The 21,259-nt window shown below is 44.8% G+C and overlaps 1 protein-coding gene across 5 annotated transcripts in view; it reads left to right on the top strand.

Annotated features, from left to right (window-relative positions):
- The window catches only part of LOC143774327 (A.superbus venom factor 1-like), a 247,395-nt gene that overhangs the window by 184,119 nt on the left and 42,017 nt on the right, over window positions 1-21,259 (top strand). For all 5 annotated transcript variants that reach the window (XM_077261792.1, XM_077261791.1, XM_077261793.1 and 2 more), the window contains 4 exons: window positions 16,034-16,124; window positions 17,238-17,289; window positions 20,907-20,994; window positions 21,075-21,164. In XM_077261792.1, the coding sequence (XP_077117907.1) occupies window positions 16,034-16,124; window positions 17,238-17,289; window positions 20,907-20,994; window positions 21,075-21,164 (321 nt within the window). The remainder of the gene's footprint in view (window positions 1-16,033; window positions 16,125-17,237; window positions 17,290-20,906; window positions 20,995-21,074; window positions 21,165-21,259) is intronic.

Raw genomic sequence — 21,259 nt, 5'->3', positions numbered from 1 at the left:
TGCCATGTAAAAGTTTGTGCACCCCTGATCAAAATTACTGGTATTGTGAACAAGTAAGTAAGTTGAAAATTAAATGACCTCTAAAAGACCTAAAGTTAAAGATGACACATTTCCTTAGTGTTTTAGGGAAAAAAATATATTTTGTAAAAAAATTTTCATTTTAAAAATTACAAAAAAGAAAATGAGCCGATGAGAAAGTTTGGGCACTCTTGGAGATGTGTGCTCAGATAACTTTGACCAAAGTTTCAGATCTTAATTAGCCTGTTATGGTTATGACTTGTTCATTATCAATGTTTGGAAAGGCCAGTTGTGCAAATTTCCCAGCTCTATAAAATCTCAGCTTCCCCTAACCATGTGCCAAAAACCAGCAGCCGTTGTTTCTTATACACAGCTGCCTTGCACTCTGAAAATGAAAATAGTGGAGGCCACAAAGCAGGAGAAGAATATAAGAAGATGGCAAAGCATTTTCAAGCTGACCTTTCCTCAGTTCAAAATGTAATTAAGAAATGACAGTTAATAGGAACAGTGGTAGTCAAGATAAGGTCTGGAAGACCAAGCAAAATTTCAGTGAGAGCTGCTCGTAGGATTGCTAGAGAGGTAAGTCAGAACCCCTGCTTGACTTCAAAAGACCTTCAGAAAGAATTAGCAGACTCTGGAGTTGTGGTACACTGTTCTACTGTTCAGAGACACCTGCACAAATATGGCCTTCATGGAAGAGTCATCAGAAGAAAACCTCTGCTGCATCCTCACCACAAAATTCAAAGTCACAAGTAGGCAAAAGAACATCTAAACAAGCCTTATGCATTTTGGAAACAAGTCCTTTGGACCGATGAGGTTAAAAAAAACTCTTTGGCCACAATAATCAAATGTAGGTGTGGAGAAAAATGGCCCAGAATTTCAGGAAACGAACATGTCACCAAACATTAAGCATGAGGGTGAATCAATCATGCTTTGGGATTGTATTGCAGCCAATGGTACTGGGAACATTACATGGGTGGAGGGAAGAATGGATTCAATGAAATTTCAACAAATTCTTGATGCAAACATAACATCATCTGTAAAAAAGCTCATCACTAATCCTAAACACACGGCAAAATCCACAATAGACGTCCTCAAAAGGCACAAGCTGAAGGTTATACAATGGCCCTCACAGTCCCCTGATCTGAACATCATTGAATATCTGTAGCTAGACCTCAAAATAGCAGAGGATGCAAGACGACCCATGAATCTCACCAAACTGGAAGAATTCTCCAAGGAAGAATGGATGAACATCCTTCAAACAAATATTAGATGGCACTTGGCTGGCTACAAATATCACTTACAAGTTGTGATACTTTAAAAGGGAGGTTGCTACTAGTTTCTAACCATGCAGGGTGCCCAAATATTTGCATTGGTCCATTTTCCTTTTTTAAATTTTAGAGATCATTTCATCTTGAATTTGCTTAACTGTTCACAATAATACTAATTTTGACCAGGGGTGCCCAAACTTTTACATGCCACTGTAAATAGCCAGGATAATTCCTTTCTATAAACTTTTAGAAAACTGGACCCCAAAAACTTGTAAGCATGTAAAAGAACAAAGCCAGACTCCTTCACATTAACCCACTTCCATGCTGGCTCTCCATCGATGCTTTGGTCTGTATGTTTTGGATGCTTTATGTTAATGGATCACATCACAGCTACAGCCAACACTATAAAACACAACAAGAAGTCAGGCAAAAAAACAAAAAGCTAAAAAGGTGCTTGGGGTGATAAAAAAGAATCACGTGGCAACTGGTATATCCAAAGACAAAGAGTCATTTAGAAACTATGGCTTCCACAACACTAGGGGATGGGGGTAAACTATTCAATAACACTACCCTGTTTTGAGGGTTGTCCCTCCTAAGTGCAAAGTTTGGATGGTTGACTGAAATGACCTTGATGACACTTTAAGCAGAGAGAACCCCCAAAAAAGTTGTTTGTATGTGAGTATGTGGCTTGACTGTTATATCTAGTGATCTCACAAGGCTCGGTAAAGGGTTGGAATTTTTACTTTAATAATATGCCACACACCGTCTTTCATCATTGGTCATTAAAGGGCTTTAAACCTCAGCACCTACTTTTTTTACGGCACTGAAAATTTGCAAATAGCTTGCCCAAACAAGTAAAAATGCAGAAGGTGTCGGCTGTATAATATAAGTGACACCGTGCTGCTTTGGCCATGATCAGGTTTAGCACTGCGGCCATCTAACCCCATAAATGTAGCTGTCAATCGAGACAGTGGCTTCTAGATGATTACAAGAGGTAGATGGTTCCCTATTGAACCCAATCAGGACCCCACAGTTGCAACCATGGGTTCTGATAGCTGTGATGCCAATCCAATGTTAGGTAATGGCCTCTGGGTCCAGTTGCCTGTTAGGTCTCGTGGGTTGCAGTGCAGCATTATAGTGAATGAAACCAGCAATTAAAGAGAAAAATATTGAAGTCCAATAGTGGGACTAAGTAAGCTGTAAGAAAAAGTTAAGTAAAATTTGTAAAAGTGGGAAAAACATGACAATCTTTCCCAGCTCAAGCAGCGATTCTTCTGTTTCTTTTGACTTCACATAAACAGAACAGCTCTTCCTATTTTGCTCTGAACTGTGAGCGCAGTGTTACTGCTGATGTCATGCTGATTGACAGCTTGCTCCCTGCAAGTAGGCAGTTATGCTATCAATCAGCATGACATCAACAGTTATACCCCATCAAAATAGTATAGCAGAAGAGAAAGACCTGCTCTGTTGACATCACAGAAAGCAGCAGAATCACTGTCAGGAGCGGTCCATGTCCACTGTGAACCAGGAGAGATCACCGATGGTCAGAACAGGCAGGTAGTCAGCAATTACCTGCCGATTGAGTTCTTAGCCTGATAAAACCTCAAAGTCCCAGATATCCCCTTTAATAGAAGTAAAAAAATCTTATGTACCCCAAAATTGAAACAATAAAAACTAAATCACATTTTTCAAAAATCAAGTCCCAACTCTGATCCATCTTCTATCAACGGAAATATATGGGATTTCCACATTACTGTTAGGACACAAACTCTTGGAAAGTGATATGGCTAACCCTTAACCTTCCTCCCTCCAAAAATATAAAACTTCTGTGAGATCTGCTCTACCAAATCCTAATGGCGCCCTCTTTTCTGAGCCTCACAGTGTGCCTAAATGACAATCACCGCCTACATGCCCACAATGCTGTATTCGGAAGAGTCCACTTAATACCTGATGGGAGCATGTCTCCAGAAGTATAAGCTGGGCATTATGTATTGGGTACTAAATTGGCATATTTACAAATTTCACTTTACAACATTCACTGCACACTTTTAGGGTCTCTGCAAATTATTTCAGTAAAATCTGCATGCCAAAAGTCAAATGGCGCTCTGTTGTGAAATTGGATTTTGGGCTCCCCCGGTGGCCACTGGTGGAATTGAACTTGTGTGCATCATCCCCTCTGTTCACCTGTTCCCATCAGGATGTGGGAGTCGCTATTTAACCTTGCTCCTCTGTCACTTCCATGCCGGTCAACATTGTAATCAGAAGCCTTTCTGTGCATGTTCCTGCTACCAGACAACTTCCAGCTAAGTCGGACTTTTGTCCTTGTTTGTTTTTTGCATTTTGTTCCAGTTCACAGCTGCAGTTTCGTTTCTGTGTCTGGAAAGCTCTTGTGATCTGAAATTGCCACTCTGATGTTATGAGTTAATACTAGAGTCTTAAAGTAATTTCAGGATGGTGTATTGATAGGGTTTTCAGCTGACCATGAAAGTACCCTTTCTGTCTTCCTGCTATCTAGTAAGCGGACCTCGATTTTGCTAAACCTATTTTCATACTACGTTTGTCATTTTCATCTTAAATCACCGCCAATATATGTGGGGGCCTCTGTCTGCCTTTCGGGGAAATTTCTCTAGAGGTGAGCCAGGACTATATTTTCCTCTGCCAGGATTAGTTAGTCCTCCGGCCGGCGCTGGGCGTCTAGGGATAAAACGCAGGCTACGCTACCCGGCTACTGTTAGTTGTGCGGCAGGTTTAGTTCATGGTCAGTTTAAGTTTCCATCCTTCCAAGAGCTAGTTCCTATGTATGCTGGGCTATGTTCTCTTGCCATTGAGAACCATAACAGTTTGACCGGCCCACAAAGGGTTAAATTAATTGGCAGAGAAAGGAGAGAAAAAAGAAGTCTGCTGAAAAATTTTTTTTTTTTTTTTTTTTTCCTTCAGTTCTGAGTGTGCTTTCAATTGAATCACTTGCATGTCTGCCTATATTGCAGCCTTCCTCTCTCTCTCTCCTTCTAATCCTGGAATGGCTCTGTGTTCACCTGTTTAAAATGGATATTCAGAGTTTAGCTGCAGGTTTGAATAATCTCACCACGAAAGTTCAAAATTTACAAGATTTTGTTGTTCATGTTCCTATATCTGAACCTAGAATTCCTTTGCCTGAATTTTTCTCGGGGAATAGATCTTGCTTTCAAAATTTCAAAAATAATTGCAAGTTGTTTTTGTCCCTGAAATCTCGCTCTGCTGGAGATCCTGCTCAGCAGGTCAGGATTGTGATTTCCTTGCTCCGGGGCGACCCTCAAGATTGGGCTTTTGCATTGGCTCCAGGGGATCCTGCGTTGCTCAATGTGGATGCGTTTTTTCTGGCCTTGGGGTTGCTTTATGAGGAACCTCATTTAGAGCTTCAGGCGGAAAAAGCCTTGATGTCCCTATCTCAGGGGCAAGAGGAAGTTGAAATATACTGCCAAAAATTCCGTAAATGGTCTGTGCTTACTCAGTGGAATGAGTGCGCCCTGGCGGCGAATTTCAGAGAGGGTCTCTCTGATGCCGTTAAGGATGTTATGGTGGGGTTCCCTGTGCCTGCGGGTCTGAATGAGTCCATGACAATGGCTATCCAGATCGATAGACGTCTGCGGGAGCGCAAACCTGTGCACCATTTGGCGGTGTCTACTGAGAAGACGCCAGAGAATATGCAATGTGATAGAATTCTGTCCAGAAGCGAACGGCAGAATTTTAGACGAAAAAATGGGTTGTGCTTTTATTGTGGTGATTCAACTCATGTTATATCAGCATGCTCTAAGCGTACTAAGAAGCTTGATAAGTCAGTTTCAATTGGCACTTTTCAGTCTAAGTTTATTCTATCTGTGACCCTGATTTGTTCTTTATCATCTATTACCGCGGATGCCTATGTCGACTCTGGCGCCGCTTTGAGTCTTATGGATTGGTCCTTTGCCAAACGCTGTGGGTATGATTTAGAGCCTCTTGAAACTCCTATACCTCTGAAGGGGATTGACTCCACCCCATTGGCTAGTAATAAACCACAATACTGGACACAAGTAACTATGCGAATTAATCCGGATCATCAGGAGATTATTCGCTTTCTTGTGCTGTATAATTTACATGATGTGTTGGTGCTTGGATTGCCATGGCTGCAATCTCATAACCCAGTCCTCGACTGGAACGCTATGTCTGTGTTAAGCTGGGGATGTAAGGGGATGCATGGGGACGTACCTTTGGTTTCCATTTCGTCATCTATTTCCTCTGAGATTCCTGAATTCTTGTCTGACTATCGTGACGTTTTTGAAGAACCTAAGCTTGGTTCATTACCTCCGCACCGGGAGTGCGATTGTGCCATAGATTTGATTCCGGGTAGTAAATACCCTAAGGGTCGTTTATTTAATCTGTCTGTGCCTGAACATGCTGCTATGCGAGAATATATAAAGGAGTCCTTGGAAAAGGGACATATTCGTCCTTCGTCATCTCCCTTAGGAGCCGGTTTTTTCTTTGTGTCTAAGAAAGATGGCTCTTTGAGGCCGTGTATTGATTATCGGCTTTTGAATAAAATCACGGTTAAATATCAATATCCGTTGCCACTGCTGACTGATTTGTTTGCTCGCATAAAGGGGGCCAAGTGGTTCTCTAAGATAGATCTCCGTGGGGCGTATAATTTGGTGCGAATTAAGCAGGGGGATGAGTGGAAAACCGCATTTAATACGCCCGAGGGCCACTTTGAGTATTTGGTGATGCCTTTTGGCCTTTCAAATGCCCCTTCAGTCTTTCAGTCCTTTATGCATGACATTTTCCGTGATTATTTGGATAAATTTATGATCGTGTATCTGGATGATATTCTGATTTTTTCGGATGACTGGGACTCTCATGTCCAGCAGGTCAGGAGGGTTTTTCAGGTTTTGCGGTCTAATTCCTTGTGTGTGAAGGGTTCTAAGTGCGTTTTTGGGGTTCAAAAGATTTCCTTCTTGGGATACATTTTTTCCCCCTCTTCCATCGAGATGGATCCTGTCAAGGTTCGGGCTATTTGTGATTGGACGCAACCCTCTTCTCTTAAGAGTCTTCAGAAATTTTTGGGCTTTGCTAACTTTTATCGTCGATTTATTGCTGGTTTTTCTGATGTTGTTAAACCATTGACTGATTTGACTAAGAAGGGTGCTGATGTTGCTGATTGGTCCCCTGCTGCTGTGGAGGCCTTTCGGGAGCTTAAGCGCCGCTTTTCTTCCGCCCCTGTGTTGCGTCAGCCTGATGTTGCTCTTCCTTTTCAGGTTGAGGTCGACGCTTCTGAAATCGGAGCTGGGGCGGTTTTGTCGCAAAGAAGTTCCGACTGCTCCGTGATGAAACCTTGTGCTTTTTTTTCTCGTAAATTTTCGCCCGCCGAGCGGAATTATGATATTGGGAATCGGGAGCTTTTGGCCATGAAGTGGGCTTTTGAGGAGTGGCGTCATTGGCTTGAGGGGGCTAGACATCAGGTGGTAGTATTGACCGACCACAAGAATTTGATTTATCTTGAGTCCGCCAGACGCCTGAATCCTAGACAGGCGCGCTGGTCGTTGTTTTTCTCTCGGTTTAATTTTGTGGTGTCATACCTACCGGGTTCTAAGAATGTTAAGGCGGATGCCCTTTCTAGGAGTTTTGAGCCTGACTCCCCTGGTAATTCTGAACCTACAGGTATCCTTAAGGATGGAGTGATATTGTCTGCCGTTTCTCCAGACCTGCGGCAGGCCTTGCAGGATTTTCAGGCGGATAGACCTGATCGTTGCCCACCTGGTAGACTGTTTGTTCCTGATGATTGGACCAGTAAAGTCATTTCTGAGGTTCATTCTTCTGCGTTGGCAGGTCATCCTGGAATCTTTGGTACCAGGGATTTGGTGGCAAGGTCCTTCTGGTGGCCTTCCCTGTCACGAGATGTACGAGGCTTTGTGCAGTCTTGTGACATTTGTGCTCGGGCCAAGCCTTGTTGTTCTCGGGCTAGTGGATTGTTGTTGCCCTTGCCTATCCCGAAGAGGCCTTGGACGCACATCTCGATGGATTTTATTTCGGATCTTCCTGTTTCTCAGAAGATGTCTGTCATCTGGGTGGTGTGTGACCGTTTCTCTAAGATGGTCCATTTGGTTCCCCTGCCTAAGTTGCCTTCTTCTTCCGAGTTGGTTCCTCTGTTTTTTCAAAATGTGGTTCGTTTGCATGGTATTCCGGAGAATATCGTTTCTGACAGAGGAACCCAATTCGTGTCTAGATTTTGGCGGGCATTCTGTGCTAGGATGGGCATAGATTTGTCTTTCTCGTCTGCTTTCCATCCTCAGACTAATGGCCAGACCGAGCGGACGAATCAGACTTTGGAGACATATTTGAGGTGTTTTGTGTCTGCAGATCAGGATGATTGGGTTGCTTTTTTGCCTTTAGCGGAGTTTGCCCTCAATAATCGGGCCAGCTCTGCCACCTTGGTGTCTCCTTTTTTCTGTAATTCGGGGTTTCATCCTCGATTTTCCTCCGGTCAGGTGGAATCTTCGGATTGTCCTGGAGTGGATGCTGTGGTGGAGAGGTTGCATCAGATTTGGGGGCAGGTGGTGGACAATTTGAAGTTGTCCCAGGAGAAGACTCAGCTTTTTGCCAACCGCCGGCGTCGGGTTGGTCCTCGGCTTTGTGTCGGGGACTTGGTGTGGTTGTCTTCTCGTTTTGTCCCTATGAGGGTTTCTTCTCCTAAGTTTAAGCCTCGGTTCATCGGCCCGTACAAGATATTGGAGATTCTTAACCCTGTGTCCTTCCGTTTGGACCTCCCTGCTTCTTTTTCTATTCATAATGTTTTTCATCGGTCATTGTTGCGCAGGTATGAGGTACCGGTTGTGCCTTCCGTTGAGCCTCCTGCTCCGGTGTTGGTTGAGGGCGAGTTGGAGTACGTTGTGGAAAAAATCTTGGACTCCCGTGTTTCCAGACGGAAACTCCAGTATCTGGTCAAATGGAAGGGATACGGTCAGGAGGATAATTCTTGGGTGACTGCCTCTGATGTTCATGCCTCCGATCTGGTCCGTGCCTTTCATAGGGCTCATCCTGATCGCCCTGGTGGTTCTGGTGAGGGTTCGGTGCCCCCTCCTTGAGGGGGGGGTACTGTTGTGAAATTGGATTTTGGGCTCCCCCGGTGGCCACTGGTGGAATTGAACTTGTGTGCATCATCCCCTCTGTTCACCTGTTCCCATCAGGATGTGGGAGTCGCTATTTAACCTTGCTCCTCTGTCACTTCCATGCCGGTCAACATTGTAATCAGAAGCCTTTCTGTGCATGTTCCTGCTACCAGACAACTTCCAGCTAAGTCGGACTTTTGTCCTTGTTTGTTTTTTGCATTTTGTTCCAGTTCACAGCTGCAGTTTCGTTTCTGTGTCTGGAAAGCTCTTGTGATCTGAAATTGCCACTCTGATGTTATGAGTTAATACTAGAGTCTTAAAGTAATTTCAGGATGGTGTATTGATAGGGTTTTCAGCTGACCATGAAAGTACCCTTTCTGTCTTCCTGCTATCTAGTAAGCGGACCTCGATTTTGCTAAACCTATTTTCATACTACGTTTGTCATTTTCATCTTAAATCACCGCCAATATATGTGGGGGCCTCTGTCTGCCTTTCGGGGAAATTTCTCTAGAGGTGAGCCAGGACTATATTTTCCTCTGCCAGGATTAGTTAGTCCTCCGGCCGGCGCTGGGCGTCTAGGGATAAAACGCAGGCTACGCTACCCGGCTACTGTTAGTTGTGCGGCAGGTTTAGTTCATGGTCAGTTTAAGTTTCCATCCTTCCAAGAGCTAGTTCCTATGTATGCTGGGCTATGTTCTCTTGCCATTGAGAACCATAACAGTTTGACCGGCCCACAAAGGGTTAAATTAATTGGCAGAGAAAGGAGAGAAAAAAGAAGTCTGCTGAAAAATTTTTTTTTTTTTTTTTTTTTTTCCTTCAGTTCTGAGTGTGCTTTCAATTGAATCACTTGCATGTCTGCCTATATTGCAGCCTTCCTCTCTCTCTCTCCTTCTAATCCTGGAATGGCTCTGTGTTCACCTGTTTAAAATGGATATTCAGAGTTTAGCTGCAGGTTTGAATAATCTCACCACGAAAGTTCAAAATTTACAAGATTTTGTTGTTCATGTTCCTATATCTGAACCTAGAATTCCTTTGCCTGAATTTTTCTCGGGGAATAGATCTTGCTTTCAAAATTTCAAAAATAATTGCAAGTTGTTTTTGTCCCTGAAATCTCGCTCTGCTGGAGATCCTGCTCAGCAGGTCAGGATTGTGATTTCCTTGCTCCGGGGCGACCCTCAAGATTGGGCTTTTGCATTGGCTCCAGGGGATCCTGCGTTGCTCAATGTGGATGCGTTTTTTCTGGCCTTGGGGTTGCTTTATGAGGAACCTCATTTAGAGCTTCAGGCGGAAAAAGCCTTGATGTCCCTATCTCAGGGGCAAGAGGAAGTTGAAATATACTGCCAAAAATTCCGTAAATGGTCTGTGCTTACTCAGTGGAATGAGTGCGCCCTGGCGGCGAATTTCAGAGAGGGTCTCTCTGATGCCGTTAAGGATGTTATGGTGGGGTTCCCTGTGCCTGCGGGTCTGAATGAGTCCATGACAATGGCTATCCAGATCGATAGACGTCTGCGGGAGCGCAAACCTGTGCACCATTTGGCGGTGTCTACTGAGAAGACGCCAGAGAATATGCAATGTGATAGAATTCTGTCCAGAAGCGAACGGCAGAATTTTAGACGAAAAAATGGGTTGTGCTTTTATTGTGGTGATTCAACTCATGTTATATCAGCATGCTCTAAGCGTACTAAGAAGCTTGATAAGTCAGTTTCAATTGGCACTTTTCAGTCTAAGTTTATTCTATCTGTGACCCTGATTTGTTCTTTATCATCTATTACCGCGGATGCCTATGTCGACTCTGGCGCCGCTTTGAGTCTTATGGATTGGTCCTTTGCCAAACGCTGTGGGTATGATTTAGAGCCTCTTGAAACTCCTATACCTCTGAAGGGGATTGACTCCACCCCATTGGCTAGTAATAAACCACAATACTGGACACAAGTAACTATGCGAATTAATCCGGATCATCAGGAGATTATTCGCTTTCTTGTGCTGTATAATTTACATGATGTGTTGGTGCTTGGATTGCCATGGCTGCAATCTCATAACCCAGTCCTCGACTGGAACGCTATGTCTGTGTTAAGCTGGGGATGTAAGGGGATGCATGGGGACGTACCTTTGGTTTCCATTTCGTCATCTATTTCCTCTGAGATTCCTGAATTCTTGTCTGACTATCGTGACGTTTTTGAAGAACCTAAGCTTGGTTCATTACCTCCGCACCGGGAGTGCGATTGTGCCATAGATTTGATTCCGGGTAGTAAATACCCTAAGGGTCGTTTATTTAATCTGTCTGTGCCTGAACATGCTGCTATGCGAGAATATATAAAGGAGTCCTTGGAAAAGGGACATATTCGTCCTTCGTCATCTCCCTTAGGAGCCGGTTTTTTCTTTGTGTCTAAGAAAGATGGCTCTTTGAGGCCGTGTATTGATTATCGGCTTTTGAATAAAATCACGGTTAAATATCAATATCCGTTGCCACTGCTGACTGATTTGTTTGCTCGCATAAAGGGGGCCAAGTGGTTCTCTAAGATAGATCTCCGTGGGGCGTATAATTTGGTGCGAATTAAGCAGGGGGATGAGTGGAAAACCGCATTTAATACGCCCGAGGGCCACTTTGAGTATTTGGTGATGCCTTTTGGCCTTTCAAATGCCCCTTCAGTCTTTCAGTCCTTTATGCATGACATTTTCCGTGATTATTTGGATAAATTTATGATCGTGTATCTGGATGATATTCTGATTTTTTCGGATGACTGGGACTCTCATGTCCAGCAGGTCAGGAGGGTTTTTCAGGTTTTGCGGTCTAATTCCTTGTGTGTGAAGGGTTCTAAGTGCGTTTTTGGGGTTCAAAAGATTTCCTTCTTGGGATACATTTTTTCCCCCTCTTCCATCGAGATGGATCCTGTCAAGGTTCGGGCTATTTGTGATTGGACGCAACCCTCTTCTCTTAAGAGTCTTCAGAAATTTTTGGGCTTTGCTAACTTTTATCGTCGATTTATTGCTGGTTTTTCTGATGTTGTTAAACCATTGACTGATTTGACTAAGAAGGGTGCTGATGTTGCTGATTGGTCCCCTGCTGCTGTGGAGGCCTTTCGGGAGCTTAAGCGCCGCTTTTCTTCCGCCCCTGTGTTGCGTCAGCCTGATGTTGCTCTTCCTTTTCAGGTTGAGGTCGACGCTTCTGAAATCGGAGCTGGGGCGGTTTTGTCGCAAAGAAGTTCCGACTGCTCCGTGATGAAACCTTGTGCTTTTTTTTCTCGTAAATTTTCGCCCGCCGAGCGGAATTATGATATTGGGAATCGGGAGCTTTTGGCCATGAAGTGGGCTTTTGAGGAGTGGCGTCATTGGCTTGAGGGGGCTAGACATCAGGTGGTAGTATTGACCGACCACAAGAATTTGATTTATCTTGAGTCCGCCAGACGCCTGAATCCTAGACAGGCGCGCTGGTCGTTGTTTTTCTCTCGGTTTAATTTTGTGGTGTCATACCTACCGGGTTCTAAGAATGTTAAGGCGGATGCCCTTTCTAGGAGTTTTGAGCCTGACTCCCCTGGTAATTCTGAACCTACAGGTATCCTTAAGGATGGAGTGATATTGTCTGCCGTTTCTCCAGACCTGCGGCAGGCCTTGCAGGATTTTCAGGCGGATAGACCTGATCGTTGCCCACCTGGTAGACTGTTTGTTCCTGATGATTGGACCAGTAAAGTCATTTCTGAGGTTCATTCTTCTGCGTTGGCAGGTCATCCTGGAATCTTTGGTACCAGGGATTTGGTGGCAAGGTCCTTCTGGTGGCCTTCCCTGTCACGAGATGTACGAGGCTTTGTGCAGTCTTGTGACATTTGTGCTCGGGCCAAGCCTTGTTGTTCTCGGGCTAGTGGATTGTTGTTGCCCTTGCCTATCCCGAAGAGGCCTTGGACGCACATCTCGATGGATTTTATTTCGGATCTTCCTGTTTCTCAGAAGATGTCTGTCATCTGGGTGGTGTGTGACCGTTTCTCTAAGATGGTCCATTTGGTTCCCCTGCCTAAGTTGCCTTCTTCTTCCGAGTTGGTTCCTCTGTTTTTTCAAAATGTGGTTCGTTTGCATGGTATTCCGGAGAATATCGTTTCTGACAGAGGAACCCAATTCGTGTCTAGATTTTGGCGGGCATTCTGTGCTAGGATGGGCATAGATTTGTCTTTCTCGTCTGCTTTCCATCCTCAGACTAATGGCCAGACCGAGCGGACGAATCAGACTTTGGAGACATATTTGAGGTGTTTTGTGTCTGCAGATCAGGATGATTGGGTTGCTTTTTTGCCTTTAGCGGAGTTTGCCCTCAATAATCGGGCCAGCTCTGCCACCTTGGTGTCTCCTTTTTTCTGTAATTCGGGGTTTCATCCTCGATTTTCCTCCGGTCAGGTGGAATCTTCGGATTGTCCTGGAGTGGATGCTGTGGTGGAGAGGTTGCATCAGATTTGGGGGCAGGTGGTGGACAATTTGAAGTTGTCCCAGGAGAAGACTCAGCTTTTTGCCAACCGCCGGCGTCGGGTTGGTCCTCGGCTTTGTGTCGGGGACTTGGTGTGGTTGTCTTCTCGTTTTGTCCCTATGAGGGTTTCTTCTCCTAAGTTTAAGCCTCGGTTCATCGGCCCGTACAAGATATTGGAGATTCTTAACCCTGTGTCCTTCCGTTTGGACCTCCCTGCTTCTTTTTCTATTCATAATGTTTTTCATCGGTCATTGTTGCGCAGGTATGAGGTACCGGTTGTGCCTTCCGTTGAGCCTCCTGCTCCGGTGTTGGTTGAGGGCGAGTTGGAGTACGTTGTGGAAAAAATCTTGGACTCCCGTGTTTCCAGACGGAAACTCCAGTATCTGGTCAAATGGAAGGGATACGGTCAGGAGGATAATTCTTGGGTGACTGCCTCTGATGTTCATGCCTCCGATCTGGTCCGTGCCTTTCATAGGGCTCATCCTGATCGCCCTGGTGGTTCTGGTGAGGGTTCGGTGCCCCCTCCTTGAGGGGGGGGTACTGTTGTGAAATTGGATTTTGGGCTCCCCCGGTGGCCACTGGTGGAATTGAACTTGTGTGCATCATCCCCTCTGTTCACCTGTTCCCATCAGGATGTGGGAGTCGCTATTTAACCTTGCTCCTCTGTCACTTCCATGCCGGTCAACATTGTAATCAGAAGCCTTTCTGTGCATGTTCCTGCTACCAGACAACTTCCAGCTAAGTCGGACTTTTGTCCTTGTTTGTTTTTTGCATTTTGTTCCAGTTCACAGCTGCAGTTTCGTTTCTGTGTCTGGAAAGCTCTTGTGATCTGAAATTGCCACTCTGATGTTATGAGTTAATACTAGAGTCTTAAAGTAATTTCAGGATGGTGTATTGATAGGGTTTTCAGCTGACCATGAAAGTACCCTTTCTGTCTTCCTGCTATCTAGTAAGCGGACCTCGATTTTGCTAAACCTATTTTCATACTACGTTTGTCATTTTCATCTTAAATCACCGCCAATATATGTGGGGGCCTCTGTCTGCCTTTCGGGGAAATTTCTCTAGAGGTGAGCCAGGACTATATTTTCCTCTGCCAGGATTAGTTAGTCCTCCGGCCGGCGCTGGGCATCTAGGGATAAAACGCAGGCTACGCTACCCGGCTACTGTTAGTTGTGCGGCAGGTTTAGTTCATGGTCAGTTTAAGTTTCCATCCTTCCAAGAGCTAGTTCCTATGTATGCTGGGCTATGTTCTCTTGCCATTGAGAACCATAACAGCGCTCCTTCTGCAGCGCCCCAGGGTCCTGGTCGTTGCAGTAACGTCATTCTTCCACCAGGGGGAGTGATGTTACGTCTGAAGGCAATAAAGGAGATCTCTTTACCAGGTATCACAAACCACACAACACACTACACACTCCAGCCCACCAGGGAGAGCTACGCTGCTATTACTAGGGCACTCCTCACAATTAGGTTAAACTGGTGGTCTGGATAGGAAGTTAGGCAGAAGCTGACTGGGCTTCACCCAGGCAGCACCCTGTTGGGCAGCCAGAGGGGAAGGAGGAACATCAAAGAGCTGCAGACAGAGGGGTCCCTGACAGGGGTGGGATCCTGTCAGAGGCCTAGACAGAAGGCCACGGAGCTGCGCCTGCCCCACGTGCGGCAGCATCCTAAGGAAGGACACGAAAGAGAATTGTATTGCGGAGGGTGAGAAACAAAGTCTTAGCACAAGGAGAGGAATCCAGAAGGAGTTCTGCCCTGCAAAAGGCTGCCTCCTTTCTGAGGCGTAGAATCCGGTAGCCGAAACACCGAGGGAGCAATAATCTCCAAGCCTTGCTCCAGAGACCAGCAGGACAGGTAATTCCACGTTTTCCTGCCCGACCCATACCCAGGAGGCACGGTGGCAACTTGTGGGGGCCAGGGCGTAATAGAGTCCCTGTAAAAAGCCTCAGGCCACCAGTCATATGGGTTTGTCCTATCCATTCCATCAGGGGGACAGAGAGAAAGAGAAATAACATCTAGAACACCAACATCAGTTGTGAGGACCTCACCGAGAAGCTCAGCAGGGAGGTACTACAACACACAGGCGCTAGAGGAAGGCTACTGATTTCCACCTGGATAAGGGGACTCTGGATTTGCCTTCAGACCGGCTGGACTCTGCCTACCCTGTGGTCTGTACCCTGGACTGTGGACACTGAAGCCTTCAGTAAAGGTAAAGAGACTGCAACTTTGTGTCCTCGTTCTTCACTGCGCCTTACATCATCCACCATCCACTACCTACAATATGGGAAGCCCTGGGGATACACTTCACCTGTGGGAAGGTATACCATCTAGCTGCCATTATATCACCCCAGCGGACCCCTAAGCAGCATCGGTCACCCTGACCGAATACCACAGGTGGCATCACGAACGTTATCCCTTTAAAGACCTTTCCCCCCATTTACAACGGACGTCCCTAGGGCCACGGACCGGGTCAGCCACCGTGACATCCCCACCGAGAACCGAAGGACCCGGTACCGAGTACCCCATAGCCCTACTGGGGCGATCCACTTCCATACCAAGCTCTGCCGTGTGCTCAAACAATAGTTTGATGACATATATTTGGGAGAAATTCTGTAACAGGTTGTGGTGTCTATTTTCTTCTATTACCATTATAAAGATGAAAAATTAGAGGTAAAAATGTATTTTTTCATACTCACACTTTTTCATAACCCATTGTTATAAAATTTTGTTAGGTACCCATGGGTTCAAAATACTCACTACACTTCTAGATGAACTCTTTAAAAGCCATAACAGGAAGCTGAGGCTGCACTCACTCCCTGCAACCGGATGTCACGAGGAGGCAGCGCTGCAGTTATTCACTAGTTTCTTGCATCTCCACCCTCTCTGAAGATGTCTTGGATTCTGGGTGATTAACGCTGTGGGTTATCTGAGTGCAGTGCTGGCACTCTGCTTCTATCTTTGATGCCAAAGATGCTGTCAAGGGGCGGAGATAGAAGAACTGAGTGACATCTGCGCCAAACCACATCTTCTTGCACCATCGTCATCGGGAGGCAGCGCTAGTGTCACTTCCTGCTTCTAGCACCGCCCTCAAATGAGTCATCAGCAGGAGGCCATTCTGAAATAGGGTCATGTTGTCCTATCTTAATTTGTAAATTTTTTTATTTTACTCTATTACTCCGTAGGCTATGTCGGTTTATTATGCTCTTGAGACAGAAAAAGAAAAGGGTTGCAAAAATTTTGATTTGACAGTTACGGTAAAGGACGAGCCAACTGGTAAGTGTTACATTGTTGACTTGAAATGTAGAGCTCTGACATTTTTTATCGTGACAATTTTGTTAACCCCTTACCGACATCGGACGGTATAGTACTTCCGATGTCAGCTCCCCTGCTTTGATGCAGGGCTCCGCGGTGAGCCCGCATCAAAGCTGGGACATGTCAGCTGTTTTGAACAGCTGACATGTGCCCGCAATAGCGGCGGGTGAAATCGCGATTCACCCGCCGCTATTAACTAGTTAAATGCCGCTGTCAAACGCAGACAGCGGCATTTAACTACCGCATCCGGCCGGGCGGCCGGAAATGACGTCATCGCTGACCCCGTCACATGATCGGGGGTCGGCGATGTTTATGGTTACTGATCGCTGGTAGCTGTGAGCGCCACCCTGTATTGTTAAAATGCAATAAGGGGCGATCAAAAGAACGTATCTGCACCGAAATGGTATCATTAAAAACGCCAGCTCGGCACGCAAAAAAATAAGCCCTCAACCGACCCCAGATCATGAAAAATGGAGACGCTACGAGTATCGGAAAATGGCGCAATTTTTTTTTTTTTTTTTTTTAGCAAAGTTTGGAATTTTTTTTCACCACTTAGGTAAAAAATAACTTAGTCATGTTAGTTGTCTATGAACTCGTAATGACCTGGAGAATCATAATGGCTGGTCAGTTTTAGCATTTAGTGAACCTAGCAAAAAAGCCAAGCAAAAAAACAAGTGCGGGATTGCACTTTTTTTGCAATTTCACCGCACTTGGAATTTTTTTCCCGTTTTCTAGTACACGACATGGTAAAACCAATGAGGTCGTTCAAAAGTACAACTCGTCCCACAAAAAATAAGCCCTCACATGGCCAAATTGACGGAAAAATAAAAAAGTTATGGCTCTGGGAAGGAGGGGAGTGAAAAACGAACACGGAAAAACTAAAAATCCCACGGTCATGAAGGGGTTATAGTTTTGTGGCTGGACATGTTTAGTAATTGGACATTCTATCAGACGAGGGCAATAGTACGATGAATGACATGTGATAGACCACAGGAGCCTTAGATAAAACTGGACCTCAGTTTGCCATCTGAGTACAGATATTGTATTTATGGAGTTTTTGTTTTTCATTTGCAGTTAGTCGTCCAGAAGGTGCTCTGTCTACATTATCAGTTGAGATTTGTGTAAGGTAAGAAAAAAATGGATTTATTAAACAGTAGCTGAGCTTCTTAATAAATATTAAGATATTTTAAACTCTTTAATTATCTCAAGAGCTTGCACTGTGCGCTCCTGACTCTTGATCTGTAATGTGCTCAGCAAAGTATGGATTCAATAGAAATTCACAGAGAAGAGCACAGGTGCAATAGAAGGACCTGATGATGCACCAAATTAAGTAAGAGGCAGAGCATCTTAATGGATTTGGCTCATATTTCAGCTGCCTGCAACCAATAAAAGAATTATCCTCCAGCAAGTGACTGGAATACATTTTGTCACTTTTGTGGCATAACTTATAATATATTTGATGGGCCACCCCCCTACCTGGTTAAGCTCCACCCATATTTAACAACATGTGCCACAGCTAGTCAGACTGGCATAAAAGTCACAAAATTAAAAATCGCAGCTAAGATTTCTGCAAAAAATTGGTGAAAATTCTTTGCTAAATTGACCCCATAAGCATCACATTCGACAGGAAATTATCCCCCAATTCCTTCATACCATGCACTGTTCTCCCTCCCCCACTGCATCTAGTTCACTCTCTGACTTTGAACCAGTTGCAGAAGAAGAAGTAATCAGGCTCCTTGCATCTTCTCGCCCGACCACTTGCACCAGTGACCCCATTCCGTCACATCTCCTCCAGTCCCTTTCCCCGGCTGTCACCTCTCACCTAACAAAAATATTCAACCTTTCTCTCTCTTCCGGTATTTTTTCCTCCTCATTTAAGCCTGCCATCATACATCCATTACTTAAAAAACCATCCCTCAACCAAAACTGTGCCACTAATTATAGACCTGTCTCAAACCTTCCCTTCATCTCCAAACTCCTCGAACGCCTGGTCCACTCCCGTCTTACCCACTATCTCTCAGATAACTCTCTTCTCGACCCTCTTCAATCTGGTTTCCACTCTTTACACTCTACTGAAACTGCCCACACTAAAGTCTCTAATGATCTACTAACAGCTAAATCTAATGGTCACTACTCCATGCTAATTCTCTTGGATCTCTCCACAGCATTCGATACTGTGGATCATCAGCTCCTCCTCACTATGCTCCGCTCCATCGGCCTCAAGGACACCGTTCTCTCCTGGTTCCCCTCCTTTCTCTCTGACCGCTCCTTCACTGTATCCTTTGTTGGTTCCTCCTCCTCTCACCTTCTCTTTGTATACTGCCCCTATTGGACAAACAATCAGTAGATTTGGGTTCCAGTACCATCTCTATGCTGATGACACCCAATTATACACTTCTTCTCCTGTTATCATGCCGACCTTTCTAGAAAACACCAGTGATTGTCTTACCGCTGTCTCTAACATCATGCCCTCCCTATCTGAAACTGAACCTGTGAAAAACTGAACTCCTCGTGTTTTCTCCCTCTACTAACCTACCTTTGCCTGACATTGCCATCTCTGTGTGTGGTTACACCATTACTCCCAAGCTATATGCCCGCTGCCTTTGGGTCATCCTTGATTCCGAGCTTTCCTTCACCCCCCACATCCGATCACTGGCTCGCTCTTCTTATCTGCATCTCAAAAACATTTCTAGAATTCGCCCTTTCCTTTCTTTCGACACTGCAAAAACACTTACTGTTTCACTCATTCATTCTCGTCTGGGCTGTTGTAACTCTCTCTTAATCGGCCTCCCTCTTACCAAACTCTCCCCGCTCCAATCTGTCCTGAATGCTGCTGCCAGGATAATATTCCTCAACAACCGTTACACCGATGCCTCTACCTTGTGCCAGTCATTACACTGGCTACCCATCCACTCCAAGATCCAGTACAAACTACTACCCTCATCCACAAAGCACTCCATGGCTCAGCACCACCCTACATATCCTCTCTGGTCTCAGTCTACCACCCTACCCATGCTCTCCGTTCTGCTAATGACCTCAGGTTAGCATCCTCAATAATCAGAACCTCCCACTCCCGTCTCCAAGACTTTACACGTGCTGCGCCGATTCTTTGGAATGCACTATCCAGGTTAATATGATTAATCCCCAGTCCCCACAGTTTTAAGCATGGCCTAAAAACGCATTTGTTCAGACTGGCCTACCGCCTCAACGCATTAACCTAACTATCCCTGTGTGGCCTAATAAAAAAAAAAACATAATCAGGTTCCTCTCATCATGTTCTCATACACTTCATGCAGTTAATAGCCTCTGTGTCTGTACTGCTACATACTTAGGCAGTTAACTGGTTCATGCAGCTTTACATGAACACCCGAGCCTTACACTATGGCTGGTCCGAACAACGAAAGCAATTGTTACCATCCACCTCTCGTGTCTCCCTTTTTCCTATAAATTGTAAGCTTGCGAGCAGGAACCTCATTCCTGTTGGTATCTATTTTGAACTGTGATTTTGTTATGCTGTAATATCTATTGTCTGTACAAGTCCCCTCTATAATTTGTAAAGAGCTGCGGAATATGTTGACGCTATATAAATACAATTATAGTTATTATAGACTTTCTATTGAATCTGTCCTCCAATCCGTGTCCGCGCTCCGACAAGCGCTGTGTGCTCCTGCCTCCCAAGCTGTGCTTTTCTCTAGAGTCTCTTGAGCCACCAGTGGTTGTTTCAGTTATACATTCCCTTAAAATGAAGTTTTGTGCCAATGACCTGTATTCTACATCCCGTATATTAGGGAGGTGAAATTTAATAGATCCGGTCTTTATTTATTCGCATTAGTAAGTACACCGGGTGAAAAGGTATGGACAGTCTGACTGCGTTTCCTCCTTGAAGACAAATTTTATTGCTGTAATGTTATGCTATGTAAATTGTGCCCTGCGTCTTTTGTAAATATTGTGTATCATGAAGTAATGTGAATTGTGGTGTGTTGATATATGCTGTGATGTATATAGTTGACTATAGGGTAAGTTAGGAGCTAATGGTTGGTACTAGCCAATAGTGAGGAAGTTACTCAGAACTTACTAGGAAGTTAGATAGGGTCTGGATTGTAGAGTGAGCAGACTAAAAGGTCCAAAATGAGCAGTGCCCCCTTGGAGGGTGACCCTGAATGAGAGGAGACTGATGAGAAGGAATAGCAAGATCCTTAGGATAAGTGACAGAGAGACCTTCTGGAGATGGGTTTTAGGAGAGGACGCCTAGCCACGACACTTTTCACTTGTAACTCTGAAAAGTAACAGGCCTAAACGGGAATGAGAGACTGGGACTAGTGAAGAGTCCCAAGCGGAAGTTTCAGTAGTTCAAGAAATAGGATGCTGAACAAGTAAAGGAGAGTAGTTAATCAGACTGTAGTGTTAAAGTTGGGTTGTGTTGGAACACCCAGATTAAGTTCAGTAAACAGTTTATTATTGGACGGTGGTCTCTCTCATTTAGCTGTGAAACATCTGGTCCTAGCAAACCGGCAACATGGGTTATATGTGGCCTACATGGATGTATTGCCCTCACAACACAAGTCCGCACAGCCAGACAGGACCTCCACTTTCATGTAACGTGCCGGAGCGCCTCAGTCAGGTGCCTCGTCCATGGCTACCACTCTGTGCCATGTTACACCTACACTAGAGAGGCATGAGAAATCTTTAAATGGCCTCCTGGATGTATGTGTTACCTGATATCATATTGTCATCTTTCTGTAGACATCTTAAACACAGTGATGCTGCCATGTCTATCTTGGATGTGTCCATGATGACTGGATTCACCCCTGATATTGAAAGTCTTAATAAGGTGAGATTACAGAATTATTATTACATATCTTTATGTTCTCTATATGAATGAAATATAATTCATGCTCTTCTTATTCACAGCTAATGAAGGGAGTGGACAAATATATCTCCAAGTTTGAGATTAACAAGGAATCAATCACTAAGGGAACACTCATCATCTATCTGGATAAGGTATTGATTATGGACCAAATTCTTCTCAGGAAGCCTCCGGATTCTGTTTCTGACTCATATTTACAAGATTCTTGGTCACTGGAAATATAAGCTGT

Source organism: Ranitomeya variabilis, chromosome 5 (genome assembly GCF_051348905.1).
Source record: "Ranitomeya variabilis isolate aRanVar5 chromosome 5, aRanVar5.hap1, whole genome shotgun sequence".
NCBI classification, from domain to species: domain Eukaryota; kingdom Metazoa; phylum Chordata; class Amphibia; order Anura; family Dendrobatidae; genus Ranitomeya; species Ranitomeya variabilis.
This window is presented reverse-complemented; position numbering and strand designations above follow the sequence as displayed.